The sequence below is a fragment of the Megalops cyprinoides genome, chromosome 10 (genome assembly GCF_013368585.1).
Source record: "Megalops cyprinoides isolate fMegCyp1 chromosome 10, fMegCyp1.pri, whole genome shotgun sequence".
Classification (NCBI taxonomy): Eukaryota; Metazoa; Chordata; class Actinopteri; order Elopiformes; family Megalopidae; genus Megalops; species Megalops cyprinoides.
In genome coordinates, this window is record NC_050592.1 from 18,710,530 (window position 1) to 18,724,776 (window position 14,247).

General features: G+C 39.2%; 2 protein-coding genes across 2 annotated transcripts; both read left to right on the forward strand.

Annotated features, from left to right (window-relative positions):
- Positions 1–497: 497 nt before the first annotated feature.
- On the forward strand, positions 498–4,086 carry LOC118783968 (cathepsin L1-like). Its single transcript, XM_036537913.1, has 8 exons — positions 498–519; positions 785–956; positions 1,087–1,209; positions 1,499–1,648; positions 2,328–2,552; positions 2,764–2,929; positions 3,079–3,214; positions 3,672–4,086. Exons 2-8 carry the CDS (start codon positions 831–833, stop codon positions 3,769–3,771), a joined length of 1,026 nt encoding a protein of 341 aa, XP_036393806.1. The 5' UTR covers positions 498–519; positions 785–830; the 3' UTR covers positions 3,772–4,086.
- Positions 4,087–7,570: 3,484 nt separating this feature from the next.
- LOC118783969 (cathepsin L1-like) lies at positions 7,571–10,656 on the forward strand. The gene is made up of 7 exons (XM_036537915.1): positions 7,571–7,723; positions 8,027–8,149; positions 8,439–8,588; positions 9,218–9,442; positions 9,657–9,816; positions 9,961–10,096; positions 10,557–10,656. The coding sequence occupies exons 1-7, from the start codon at positions 7,598–7,600 to the stop codon at positions 10,654–10,656; spliced, it is 1,020 nt and encodes a 339-aa protein (XP_036393808.1). The 5' UTR covers positions 7,571–7,597.
- Positions 10,657–14,247: the final 3,591 nt, after the last annotated feature.

Sequence of the window (14,247 nt, forward strand, 5' to 3'; positions counted from 1 at the left end):
AATGACATTTACTGACTTGAATGGTGGGATGATAGCTGAAACAGACTGATCGTGCCCTGACAATATGAGAATAGAAAGACAGTTCCAAAAGCTATGCATGGATGTTGCAGCTCTTGAAAGTTGCCTTGCGATGAAAAAGTCACATGCAATCAAAATGTTTAAATAATAAACCATGTCAGAAATTAAATGTCAGTGAATCTAGTTTTGTTACCGCTATTGACAGTTAAATGTGCAACTTCCAGTTAGATTTGGATATGGAGAAGGTCATGCAAATGATCAATACACGATCAAGCAGACATCAACTTTCATCGTTTTTCAGTTGTGAAAAAATGTTGCATATTTCTGTTTGTTTGTCCATAAGTGTTTATGTGACAAGTTTCTGTGTGAAGAGGAAATTAGAAACCACATAAGTGCTGAGGACCAATTAAAATGATGAGCCTGCAAATACAGTCAGAATAAAAGGACCAAAGCCAAAGCCTCTCCATCAACACCCAACTGCTTAACTGTCTTCTGAGAAGGGTGAGAACTGAGTGTCTGGTGACTCATCACTCAAAGCTCAAACGTAGAAGTCAGGTTACTACTATGAGAGTTAGTGTATTTAGTTGTTATTTACTACTTACAAAACATTTCACAGGTTATACACCGTGGTCAGTTTCTTGATTTGTGATGCATGTTATTGAATTAATTAAAACAACTGACTAGGATTTTGATTAGCTAAACTAAATTTAGAAAAGCTGCATGCTCTTTCAAACAATTATAATCAGTGATTTAATTCTCACGTCAGGGGTCATTGAAGAGCCGGTGCCTCTCTCAGTCACTACATCTGTGCAATGGAAGGGACTGTGGTGGTGCTCATAGTGTTGGCTGCCGGGATTCCTGTCCTACATGCAGCAGATCATGCTTTGGACGCTGCATGGGAGGACTGGAAGAGTCTGCATGGGAAAACCTACACTGAGGTAAAACAGAACAGAGCTGCCACTGCTTACTGATTTGATGAGCGGTAAAGTCTGTACGTTGACATAGTTACTGATGTATGCTTAGATTGTAGCACTCTTTTTCAGCAAGATGCTCATTTACTGTGTACAGGACTCAGAGGGCCACAGGAGAATGATCTGGGAGGAGAACCATCGCTTCATCCAGCAGCACAACTTGGAGGAGGCACAGGGGAAACACAGCTACAAGCTGGGGATGAACCATTTCGGTGATCTGGTGAGAAGATTTACTCTCTCCTTCTTTCCAGGCCTGCATTCAGTGCCCCCTCAGAGAGCAACTTTTATCAAATAACCTCTGAGAACCAACACATGACTTAACCCTCTAGTTAAAGCTTAGATGAAGGACATGCACCAGGGTGTGGCTGTGGTGCACAGTATCCAGCACAGACAGTACATGTGTATTTTGAGCGTCCTGTTGGCTTGGTTGACGTGTGTGCAGGTGTGTGTGTCTGTGTTGTGTATCTGCAGTCAATTAAGTCCTTGCATATATGTGTGCTTGTGTTCAGACTCAGAAGGAGTTCCAAAAGATGATGCTGGATTTTAACTTGGCCTCTATGGCAGACACTTCACTCCCTGTGTGGAACGGCAGTGTGCTGCAAGCCCCAACTGAGGTGGACTGGAGTAAAAAAGGGTATGTGACTCCTGTGAAGAACCAGGTAAGTCAAAAGCCAGTTAGTGTGCACTTCACTAGAGGAGGTGTAAGGATGTCTTGTGTGTATGTACAGATATGAATAGGTTTCACTACATCCTGCTGCAATTATCCACGCTTAATTAAACTGATTTGATTTGATCTGACTGAGAGACATGATAAGATGTGGTTCACACCAGAGATATTGGCCTCAAGCTAAATGCCAATTCAGCTGTACATGTGCTGCCTTTGCTTTCAGACCTGCATATTGTCAAGTCCTGTACCCTTTCATCTGAGCTGACACAACCATGGGTTAATATTAAATGTGCACTCAACAATTTTACACCATGTACACCAAGTTTGGGTACAGAGGTTAAAACAAAAAAAAAAGCCATAACAGAATAGTTGCAATGTTAGTATTGATTGTAGTAACATGATAATAGTTGTAGTTGTAATATTACTTGTCACATTTTTAAATGATCAATTATTTGTAATAAACTAGATTCAGTTTTGTGGTATTCCAAAAATACTGGCAGGTTGATAGAAATACATAAAAACACTGGCCAGGAAGTACCAGTAGGGTAGCGACCCTAAGCAAAACAACGTGTACAATGTAAGATGAATTATTTTTCATACTAATAACGGTAAAACATGTTTGAGGTACGTGACACAAACCACACTGATTTCAATGTTATCATCTTCTCTAGGGCCGGTGCGGCTCCTGCTGGGCCTTCTCTAGTACTGGTGCCCTTGAGGGTCAGGTGTTCAAGAAGACAGGCAAGCTCATATCTCTCAGCGAGCAACACCTGGTGGACTGCAGCAGACGGTATGGAAACTACGGCTGCAACGGAGGTCTGATGGATCGGGCTTTCCGATACATCAAGGACAATGGTGGGATCGCCTCTGAAAAAAGCTACCCTTACATAGCTCGGGTAAACAATGCCAATGCTTTCCTCACTTCTTTACATGGTAGGATGACGTGCCTCTGTTCTTAAGCCGATCAGAGAAACCTGTGCTGTAATATCATTAGTGATGTGCTGAGAAATAACCTCAGAGTTGGTAGATTAGACTACTATAAGTAAAAGAGGCCCTATTACAACATTAAATTACATTAAAACCTGACTACTTGTCTTTCACAAAAAGGAGAAGCCTTGCAGATACAAGAGGAGTCAAAAAGCTGCCACTTGCAGAGGGTATACCATGTTGCCCCGTGGGAGTGAGAGATACCTAAGAGATGCTCTGGCTGCCATCGGTCCAGTCTCTGTTGCTCTAAATGCTGGTCGTAGATCCTTCCAGTTCTACAAATCTGGTGAGCATGGCATTGAGCCTTCTGTGTTAAGTGTATTCAAAATCATCAAGATGCACTTGAGAGCACAAATTTTTCACTGCACCATACACGTACATACAGTATATGTGTATTCTAACTAGTTCTATCTACCTATCTTACTCTGCCAACAGGAGTTTATTATGATCCACGATGCTCTAAACAGATAAACCATGCTGTGCTCGCAGTGGGATATGGTGTATCTTGGTATGAATTGGAAAACAATGTCAGCTCACGCCGTCCTACTCGGTTCTGGATCTTGAAGAACAGGTCAGTGTTTTTTCCCTATTAACATAATTATTAACATTCAACAACAACTAGTGGTTTTGGCTCCAAACCATCCTTGCCTTCTCACATCACTTCCTTGGTCGACTCATACCTTGCTGTTTCAAAATTAGAACCAAAAATACCCAGTATATTTAAAGATGTATATAAACATGACCAGAACCTGTAAGCTGCAGGTGACTCGTTTTACTTCCAACAATGAATTTCTATATTTTCTACAGATGATATTAGTAAATCATTACAATGATCTTCAACATGTTTATCCCAGAGTAGCCGCCTTCTCTTTGCTATTTTACATAGGGGTTCAAGAGAGCAACAATAAAAATTTTAAAAAACTTTTTAAAAATAATTAGATGCTAAAGGGACACAAAGTATTATCATTTAAGTGTCATATAATGGGTATATGATGTGCTTGCTCTTTTTATATTATCTTCTGTTGCAGCTGGGGAACTCGTTGGGGAAACCAGGGCTACATGCGATTGGCTAGAGACAAAAGAAACCATTGCGGAATTGCTATATATTCAGTCTTTCCGAAGGTGTAAGAGGTCTGCACACCAGTGAGAAGTAAATGAATCCACAGACAAAGCAAGGCAAAAATGAGATCAGGGACATTGAAATTGTTTTTACAATGAGCATTTTCAGAGATTTATATCATTCTCTCCTCATACACACTGTTTTGAAAAATTCCAGCTATATCATAAAAAATCACTATTTGACAAATTTGAAAAAATTGATACTGTATAACGTGGATATTTTAGTCCTACTGTAAAATCAGGACATACTGTCTCACTGTAATGTTTTTGGTTGATTCTCACAGCTTGCATGCGCAGTAATGATACCAGATATCATTATATCTTTCAGCCTTTCTTTCTCAAAAATGCTTAACTGCACTTCACCAAATGAAGGGGACCAAGATTTGTCAGATCTTGTGTTCAACATTTGTTTAAAAGAACTGTAACACATTTTCAATAAAGCTTTCAGCAAGGTGTCAAGTTGTGATTGAAACTAATTATTTTGCATGTAGGTGATTTTAACCTGGGGCTCCAGTGCAAAGCAACAAATTCAAAAGTACTTGTCTCAGTATTGATCTTATTCATACATTACACTTCAGTTGTGCACAAATGCTGTTAGATCAAAAATGTGGTGACAACTGTCTTTGTGAAAACCATGAAAACACACACTTCTCTGTGTTGTGAACATGGTCTATGTCTGAGGCAAACATGGTAATCAGCTGGTACCCTGCTTTGCAAGCTTTGCACATTAATGCATAAGAAAAACATTTTGCTTTTCAGATTTTTTAAGCATGTATTTTTCAAATGAGCCAAGTGCCAGCAGTAACATCAGATTTGTAACAGGTCTCTCCATCAGTTGAAAAACAGTATAGGACTATACACGATACTGTAATATTCTCAGATGAATACATACAATTGTTTAATAGGACCAACATATTTCTCACTAAAGCAAACCCTGAAGTCTATCAATATCATAAACCTTCCCTATCAATGTTCACAATGTATACTTGACAGGATAAATGAATGATAAAATTTCTGGAGGTGAAAAATTGCAGTGATTCTCAAAACGGGGTGAAGCCTTCAAAGCAATCATTGCATAAATGACACAGCCATGTTTGCTCTAATATTCTCAAAATATATTTCAAATGTATTGTTTACTAAATGTATTATTTATGCTATATTTGTCTACAACAGTATATATTGTTTTTTCTTCATTAGAGGAGCGACTATTTTCATATGTAACCACATTAAAGGAATTGTATACCTGTTATGTAAGTGTAGTTTTCATTATGTAACTATGGCCCCCTCAAAGTGGCATTTTTAAGGACATCACTGAGTGGGCCACTTGAGCAGGTAAGTTGTGGGGAGGAGAAGATGCCAGCTTTACAAACATCACTGTGGGACACAGTTTTAATACCATTTCTCACCACTTAGCAATGTCATTCTACTAAAGAATTGCATGAGAAGATGTGGACCGTTGGATGTTGATATGCACAACAATGGCGTAAATATCAACGGTGCAACGAGTGCAGCGCACTGGGGCCCAGAAGCTGTCAGGGGCCCGTGTAGGAAGGCAATTTTATTCTGCTTTACTATTGTAGGTAGGCCCTCTCGCACATTGACCATTTCACTCAGTCTTCAAAGTAACCATTCAACGATATCACTAAAATTGCTTGTTATTGTGATAGCTATATATACCACCTTCCCACCTTGTGTATAACACTTACAGTTTTGAATCATAGCCCATTTTTATGTATTTTTATTTGTCCTTATTATAATGTTCCAAAAATGCATGTTTTATTAAAATAAATATTATTTCTTCCTACCACTTATTTAATTTGGTTGCTTTCTTCTCAAAAGTTACGAAAGAAGAAGGTTTGCTGGGAAGTGTGTGTGATCATGAGCGTGTGCTTGTGTTTAGGGGGGGGGGGGGGGTCGAGAAAATATTTGAAAAAATTTGCACTGGGGCCAATCACAATTATGTTACGCTACAGATGCACAAGATTACATTACATTATTGGCATTTAGCAGATGCTCTTATCCAGAGTGACTTACATCAGTTGCAGTTTTTTTACCATTTTATACAGCTGGATGTTTACTGAAGCAATTGTGGGTTAAGCAGCTTTGCTCAAAGGTACAGCAGCAGTGCCCCAGTGGGGAATCAAACCAGCAACCTTTCAGTTATTAGACCTGCTCCTTAACCACTATGCTACACTGCCGCCCTGAAGTGTCCAAGTTTTTTTTAGAGAAAGAATTTTTCTGGTTAAGCTTACTTCCATGCAAAAATTTCTATGCCACTCTAAAGTGAGAACAAAAGCAATTCTCCAAAATACTCACAGATATCCAGTGGTCCCATGATGCACCACAGTGGAGAAAATGCAGACTGGAGAATAGATGCATCTCTGCTGATGTCTGAACCATTCACAGGCACCTGCAAGAGTAGCAAAGTGGTTTCAGACTCCCAGTCACTGACAGATTAAAGGCTTGAACATGGATTTGGACTGTAGGACTCAGCCTACACTCTGAACTGTGTTAAAAACTGTCTTCCTCACTGACTCATCCTTAACTGTCTTAACTTTATACCTCCTTGTAGCTAACTATTTGTCGAGCCAGGTTACTTCCCATAACAGGACAGTATTATGCATTATCTATGTGAAACTCACCTTCTCGCCTAACATACTAACATTTCTAACCCTCACCTTATTCTGTTGCACTTTATCTTATAGCACTTATCAGTTCACCTTTCTGTCTGCATTGTCTTACAGCTCCCTTAGCACTTCGCGCCTACTGCAAGGCCTCCTTTCATACTGTAGCTTGAAAATATTCCTCCTATTGTAAGTCGCTTTGGATAAAAGCGTCTGCTAAATGAGTAAATGTAAATGTAAACGTAAATGAAACATTATACATGAAATGTATGAGAATTAGATGTATGGTGGCAGATTATAGCCCACTGGCTACTGTTCACATGTATACATAAAAGTGTGTGCCTTGTTTTTGCTTGCATTTCTCTGTCTCCACCTGTAACCCTGTAAGAGTTGACAGTCGATAACTTTACTCTTTTGTTGTGAACTCAGTACATTTGCTGGCTTACATGAAAGGGATAGCTGAGTAATATATGCCCATTATTTCTATCATTATACTGCTGTTACATAGATATAATAAAAAGGTCTTTCACATGCACCAAAAATGCCAAAATGTTTTATCAGTAATTAAAAGTCAGTAACTAACATTGTATCACTATAGACAATTACTTGTGCGAATTTCAGTTAAATTTCAATGCAGAGATGTCCATATGAATAATCAATACAATAACATACAGGCAAAAAATATGGTCTTTTCTTCAGTTATGAAAAAAGTTGTGCATTTGTGGTTCTGTCTGTGGATACATTTTGATGTAACACATTTCTCTGTTAAGAGGAACTTAAAACCACATAAATGCCATGGACCAATAAAAATTATGGATTTGCAGATACGGTCAGAATAAAAGGACCAGACTCACCAGCAACACCCAGCTCCCCAGCTGTGTTCTAAGAAGGTGAGGTGTGAATGTTTGATGACTCCATCATTCAGAGATGAAATGTATATTTCAGGTTATTACTATGTGTGTTAATGTATTTGGTTGCTATAAACAAGTTATGAAACATTCAACAGCTTATAAAATATCTAATGGCCAATTTCTTGATTTGGTGACACCAATGATCGAAATTATGTAAGAAAATGACTGCGATCTTGATTACCTATACTAAATTTGGGATAGCTGCATGTTCTTTGATTTTCAGTGATTTGTCAGTGATTTAATTCTCACGTCAGGGGTCATTGAACAGCCGGTGCCTCTCTCAGTCACTACATCTGTGCAATGGAAGGGACTGTGGTGGTGCTCATAGTGTTGGCTGCCGGGATTCCTGTCCTACATGCAGCAGATCATGCTTTGGACGCTGCATGGGAGGACTGGAAGAGTCTGCATGGGAAAACCTACACTGAGGTAAAACAGAACAGAGCTGCCACTGCTTACTGATTTGATGAGCAGTAAAGTCTGTACGTTGACATAGTTCCTGATGTATGCTTAGACTGTAGCACTCTTTTTCAGCAAGATGCTCATTTACTGTGTTGTTGGTTATTCTGCAACACTCCTCTTGTTGCTTCTGTGGTAAAAATTGAATGCATCTTTCTTCCCATGCTTTCCTTGTGAATCTCTGAAGGCAAACATCTGTCAAATAACCAAGTGTATAATAAGAAAGCATATAGAAACGACAGTGGTTGACAGCTCCTTGTCTGTGTGGGTCAGGACTCAGAGGGCCACAGGAGAATGATCTGGGAGGAGAACCATCGCTTCATCCAGCAGCACAACTTGGAGGAGGCACAGGGGAAACACAGCTACAAGCTGGGGATGAACCATTTTGGTGATCTGGTGAGAAGATTTACTCTCTCCTTCTTTCCAGGCCTGCATTCAGTGCCCCCTCAGAGAGCAACGTTTATCAAATAACCTCTGAGAACCAACACATGACTTAACCCTCTAGTTAAAGCTTAGATAAAGGAATTGCACCAGGGTGTGGCTGTGGTGCACAGTATCCAGCACAGACAGTACATGTGTATTTTGAGTGTCCTGTTGGCTTGGTTGACGTGTGTGCAGGTGTGTGTGTCTGTGTTGTGTATCTGCAGTCGATTAAGTCCTTGCATATATGTGTGTTTGTGTTCAGACACAGACGGAGTTCCAAAAGATGATGCTGGATTTTAACTTGGCCTCTACGGCAGACACTTCACTCCCTGTGTGGAACGGCAGTGTGTTGAAAGCCCCAACTGAGGTGGACTGGAGTAAAAAAGGGTATGTGACTCCTGTGAAGGACCAGGTAAGTCCACTAGAACAGGTGTAAGGATGTCCATGTGTATGCACATGTCATAATAGTTTGTTCTATGTCCTGCAGCTACTATCCATGCTTAATTAGCTGACTTTAAAGAGACATGATAAAATTTGGTTCACACCAAAGATATTGGCGTCAAGCTAAATGCCAATTCAGCTGCACATGTGCTGCCTTTGCCTTCAGACCTGCATATTGTCAAGTCCTTCATATGAGCTGACACACAACCAGGCACTCATATACAAAGAGCCTGAATTCAACAATTTATTGCCACATGAAACCATGTTCACCAAGTTTGGGTACAGAGGTTAAAACAGAAAAAAAGCCATAACAGTATAGTTGCAATGTTGGTATTGATTGTAGTAATATGACAATAGCCGTAGTTGTAATATTGCTAGTCACATTTTTAAATGATTAATTATTTGTAATAAACTAGATTCAGTTTCATGTTTTTTTGAAAATATGATCCTGCTTCCAAAAATACTGGCAGGTTGATAGGAGTACATAAAAACACTGGCCAGGAAGTTCAAGATCAATTATTTTTCATACTAATAACACTAAAACCTGTTTGAGGTTTATCAAACAGACCACACTGATTTCGTTGTTATCATCTTCTCTAGGGCCAGTGTGGCTCCTGCTGGGCCTTCTCTAGTACTGGTGCCCTTGAGGGTCAGGTGTTCAAGAAGACAGGCAAGCTCATATCTCTCAGCGAGCAAAACCTGGTGGACTGTAGCAGACAATATGGAAACCATGGCTGCAACGGAGGTCTGATGGATCGGGCTTTCCAATACATCAAGGACAATGGTGGGATCGCCTCTGAGGAAGGCTACCCTTACACGGCTAAGGTAAAGTATGACAACGCTTTCTTTACCCCCTCTATTTTACACAGTAGGCTGCCTCTGCTTTTAAAGCCATCAGACCATCTTGTGCTGTAATGCTGTTCGTGATGTTGTGCTGAGAAATAACCTCAAAGTTGTTAGTTAAAGTACCATATGTAAAAGTGGCCCTATTAGAACATTAAATTACACTAAAGCCTGATTATATTTCCTTCACAAACAGGAGAACCCTTGCAGCTACAACAAGAGTCAAGAAGCAGCCACTTGCACAGGGTACACCTTATTGCCCCCTGGGAGTGAGAGATACCTAAGAGATGCTCTGGCTGCCATCGGTCCAGTCTCTGTTACCCTGAATGCTGATAGATTACAATTCTACAAATCTGGTGAGCATGGCATTGAGCCTTCTGTGTTAAGTGTATTCAAAATCATCAAGATGCACTTAAGCACAAATTTTTCACTACACCATACACATACATATATATGTGTATTCTAACTAGTTCTATCTACCTATCTTACTCTGCCAACAGGAGTTTATTATGATCCACGATGCTCTAAAGAGATAAACCATGCTGTGCTCGCAGTGGGATATGGTGTATCTTGGTATGAATTGGAAAACAATGTCAGCTCACGCTGTCCTACTCGGTTCTGGATCTTGAAGAACAGGTCAGTGTTTTTCCCCTATTAATGTTATTATTAACATTCAGCAACAACTAGTGGTTTTGGCACAAAACCATCCCTTGCCTTCTCACATCACTTCCTTGTTCGACTCATACCTTGCTGTTTCAAAATTAGAACAAAAAAATATCCAATATATTTAAAGATGTATATAAACATGACCAGAAGCTGTAAGCTGCAGGTGACTCTTTTTACTTCCAACAATGAATTTCTATATTTTCTACAGATGATATTAGTAAATAATTTCAATGGTCTTCAACATGTTTATCACAGAGTAGCCGCCTTCTCTTTGTTATTTTACATAGGGGTTCAAGAGAGAAACAATAAAAATGTTAAAAGCCCATGTTTTAAATAGTCAGATGCTAAAGGGGTACAAAGTATTATTATTTAAGTGCCATATAATGGGTATATGATGTGCTTGCTCTGTTTATATTCTCTTCTGTTGCAGCTGGGGAAGTGATTGGGGAAACCAGGGCTACATGCGATTGGCTAGAGAACACGGAAACAATTGCGGAATTGCTATATATTCAATCTTTCCGAAGGTGTAAGAGGTCTGCACACCAGTGAGAAGTAAATGAATTCACGAACAAAGCAAGGCAAAAATGAGATCAGGGACATTGAAATTGTTTTTATAATGAGCATTTTCAGAGATTAATATCATTCTCTCCTCATATATACTGTTTTGAGTATTGTGAAAAATTCCAGTTATATCATAAAAAATCACTACAGTATATGCCAAATCTGAAAAAAAACAGATGCTCTAGAACTTGGATATTTTAGTCATACTGTAAAATCGGGACATACTATCTCACTGTAATGTTTTTGGGTGAGTCTTAAGGCTTGCATGCACAATAATGATACCAGATATCATTGTTTCTTTCAGCATTTCTTCTGCAAAAATGCTTAACTGCACTTCACCAAATGAGGGGGACTAAGATTTGCCAATCTTGTGTTCATCAACATTTGTTTAAAAGAACTGTAACACATACACAGCAGTGTATTTTCAATAAAGCTTTCAGCAAGGTGTCAAGTCGTGATTGAAACAAATTATTTTGCATGCAGGTGATTTCACCCTGGGGCTCCTAATTTACAAGGTTCGCAGTCATAAAAATATACTTAGTTATAACAAAACAAATCTATGCATAAAGCAGAATGTTTGTGATGTTTGTGAAAAGCCACTGATTCAAAAGTACTTGTCTCAGTACTTATCTTATTCACACATCACACTTCAGTTGTGCACGTCTCCATTTCTGCACCATAGCAATACAGTTGGATCAACAATGTGGTGACAACTGTCTTTGTGGAAACCATGGAAACTCACACATCACTGTGGGGTGAACATGGTCTATGTCTGAGCCAAACATATCAATCAGGTGGTACTCTGCTTTGCAAGCTTTGCAAATTAATGCATAATTAAAAACATTTATGTTTTCGGATTTTTTAAGCATGTATTTTCCAAACGATCCAAGTGCTAGCAGTAACATCAGATTTGTAACAGGTCTCCCCAACAGTTGAATACAGAATAGGATCGAACACAATATTGTACCAAAACTTCCCTCTCAAATAGATACATACAATCTGTTAATAGGACCAACACGTTTCTCACTATAACATAACCTGAAGTCAGAATCACAAATTTTCCCTATCAATGTCCACAATCTACATTTAAAACAATTAACAACCAGAACAAAAAGGTAACTCAAAGGAAGGGGGAGGGCAGAGGGAAGGTGAGGGGAACTGAAGACAAATGTAAAATATATGATAGTCCCAGAGGGAAGTTATGGAGTTGCAATTGAGCAGGAGAAGTTCTTGTGGGTGAGAACCTAGATAGAAGTGATATCTGATACTGGTGAAGGCATGGTATCTGTAAGTAAGATGATGCAATACCTTACTGCATCTGATTGGATTATTTAATCCTTTCACATTCCAGGAAGCCAACATAAGGACGTACACCCCCGCCCCCAGGAAGATATGATGTGTTAGATGTAATTGATTATTACTTGTAATATGCAATATATATGTAAACTTTGTAGACTTGGAATAATGTTTGACCTTGGGTCCCCAGATAGTAGAGGTATGAGGAGGTGGAGTGGAAGAAGAAGGGGGGATAGAGGAAAAAACATACCTAGTTAAATTACTACACCCAACCACCACCCACTCTTTTACAGAAGCACAACCCAAATGAGGTATACGCTGAGTAAACCCCTATGATTATCACACATAGTCATCCTTCTAGCAGTAACACCATTTATAAATTGCTACCTGTGGTTATGTGGTTGAACAGAACACAAAGGACATTTGTAACTAGTAAAGGTGATTTCACTACACTGAAAGGTCTGTAAACATTGTACAGTGTAGTGAAAATGGAAAATATAGAGAAAATAGAGAACAGAGAAAATATATGGAAGTATACAACAATAGCTATACAAGTAATAGCAATATAACTATTATAAAAAAGAAAAAAATGGTGCACAATTAAGCAGTTAAGTATGACTTAGAACTATAACAGCAATCAGAAAAACAAGGAAATAAGCTGTTAATCAAATTACGAGCTGTAAACAAATTTATTTATGAGTGTTGGTAAGTTTTTGTACAGTTGGGCAACTGGATGACTATACTCATTGCGGAACTAGTGTTTCAGCTATTGCATTTCTTCAGCGAACAAAGCTGTTGCATCTCCACATCTAGCTGGAGCCATCCTCAAGATACACATTATTATTATGGTAATAACTGTAATACAAGATAGTTGTAGTTGTCTTTATTTGAGAACTCACGTTAGTGAATTAACATTGGCTATCCAGTAGAACCATGCAACATAGCTAATATAAGACTCTGGTTCAAAGTCCCAGTTAACTTGCAACTTAGAAGTAGTCAACTGATAATAAGCAGCCTGGGAGGCTCACCTTCCTTAGGCCTGGCCCACAGTGATCTATGTGTCTAGTTGGGCAATGGTTCTTCCTCCAGCTGGAGAATGCCTTCCAACAGTTGGGCGACAAACTCAGTGGGTCGTGGGCCCTTGATTCCCTCTCGTAGCCCCAATAGTCAAATATTATTTCTCCCTTGCTGTCCTTCCAGGTCCTCACATTTTGTGCTGAGTGCTTTCACCAGGGCAGAGTTCTTGGAGTGACATCTCGTGTGTGGGGATACTATCACTGCGTAGCATGAGACTTTGCATAATCTCATCCAGACTTTTGTCATGTGATTCAATTTTCTTGTTAATAGCGTCAATGGTCTGACTTCCCTAGCCAGAGAATTGATCTTCCCACAAATCTCTTTGTTCAAGGCATTCAACGACTTCTGGAACAGGCTAACAATCAGACTGTTGTCTTCCATATCTGGGGTTTCCACCGGGAGAGGTGCTACGGGTTCAAGCTGTGAGGCTTTGCTGTGGCCCACTTGAGAAGCATCCTTATTTTAGCGATTCAATGTCATAACTATGTTTTACCTTAATGAAAGTGCACCCGAAATGTTGAAGATCGGTTACCAAGACTTGACCAAAAATGTTTTTTTTTCAATAAACTGTACTAGAAATAAACTGAATCACGACCACATGGAGCGACAAAGAAAATCTGATTATCCTGCACCTACTGCAGCTATGCGCGTCTGGGTCCACAGGTGTGAAATGTGCCACATGAAAAAAGGGCATTAGTTTAAACGAAATCCTGATTCTTTTTCTTTCACATTTAGGACAAGAATCCTAAAAGATACAAAAATAGTCAAACAGCTGGCACTTGAAATGGGCACACTATGTTGTCCAAAGGCGATAAAAAAATCACTAAGAGATGCCATCAGTCCAACTAGTATTGCTGTTGATGTTGGTTTTCCTAAAGAGCTTAGAAGTTATATATGCCTACAATTTCTATCGTTATACTACTGTTACAATATTACATGGGTACAATGAAAAGGTCTTTCACATACACCCAAAATGATTTATCGGAAATTAACCCTTTCACATGTATGGTCACACCGGTTGTTATTAGCCCTTTTGCGTGTATGGTCAAACTGGTGTGATCAGAACACTAGGTTGGAAAAATTCTAGCTAAGGTTAGCTAGGCAGAATCAGTGACTTAATGTTACAAAGTATAGCAAATGCGACAGTGAAAACTATGAAAAGATTAATAATGCTAACGAAAACATAA

What these genes read in the sequence shown, in the direction of transcription:
- LOC118783969 (XM_036537915.1), top strand. Translation starts at nt 7,598, where the DNA reads ATGGAAGGGACTGTGGTGGTGCTCATAGTGTTGGCTGCCGGGATTCCT. An exon ending in TGAACCATTTTGGTGATCTG is followed by an intron (nt 8,150 to 8,438) that starts GTGAGAAGATTT and finishes GTTTGTGTTCAG; the next exon opens with ACACAGACGGAGTTCCAAAA. An exon ending in TGACTCCTGTGAAGGACCAG is followed by an intron (nt 8,589 to 9,217) that starts GTAAGTCCACTA and finishes CATCTTCTCTAG; the next exon opens with GGCCAGTGTGGCTCCTGCTG.
- LOC118783968 (XM_036537913.1), top strand. Translation starts at nt 831, where the DNA reads ATGGAAGGGACTGTGGTGGTGCTCATAGTGTTGGCTGCCGGGATTCCT. An exon ending in ATGGGAAAACCTACACTGAG is followed by an intron (nt 957 to 1,086) that starts GTAAAACAGAAC and finishes TACTGTGTACAG; the next exon opens with GACTCAGAGGGCCACAGGAG. An exon ending in GCTACCCTTACATAGCTCGG is followed by an intron (nt 2,553 to 2,763) that starts GTAAACAATGCC and finishes TTTCACAAAAAG; the next exon opens with GAGAAGCCTTGCAGATACAA.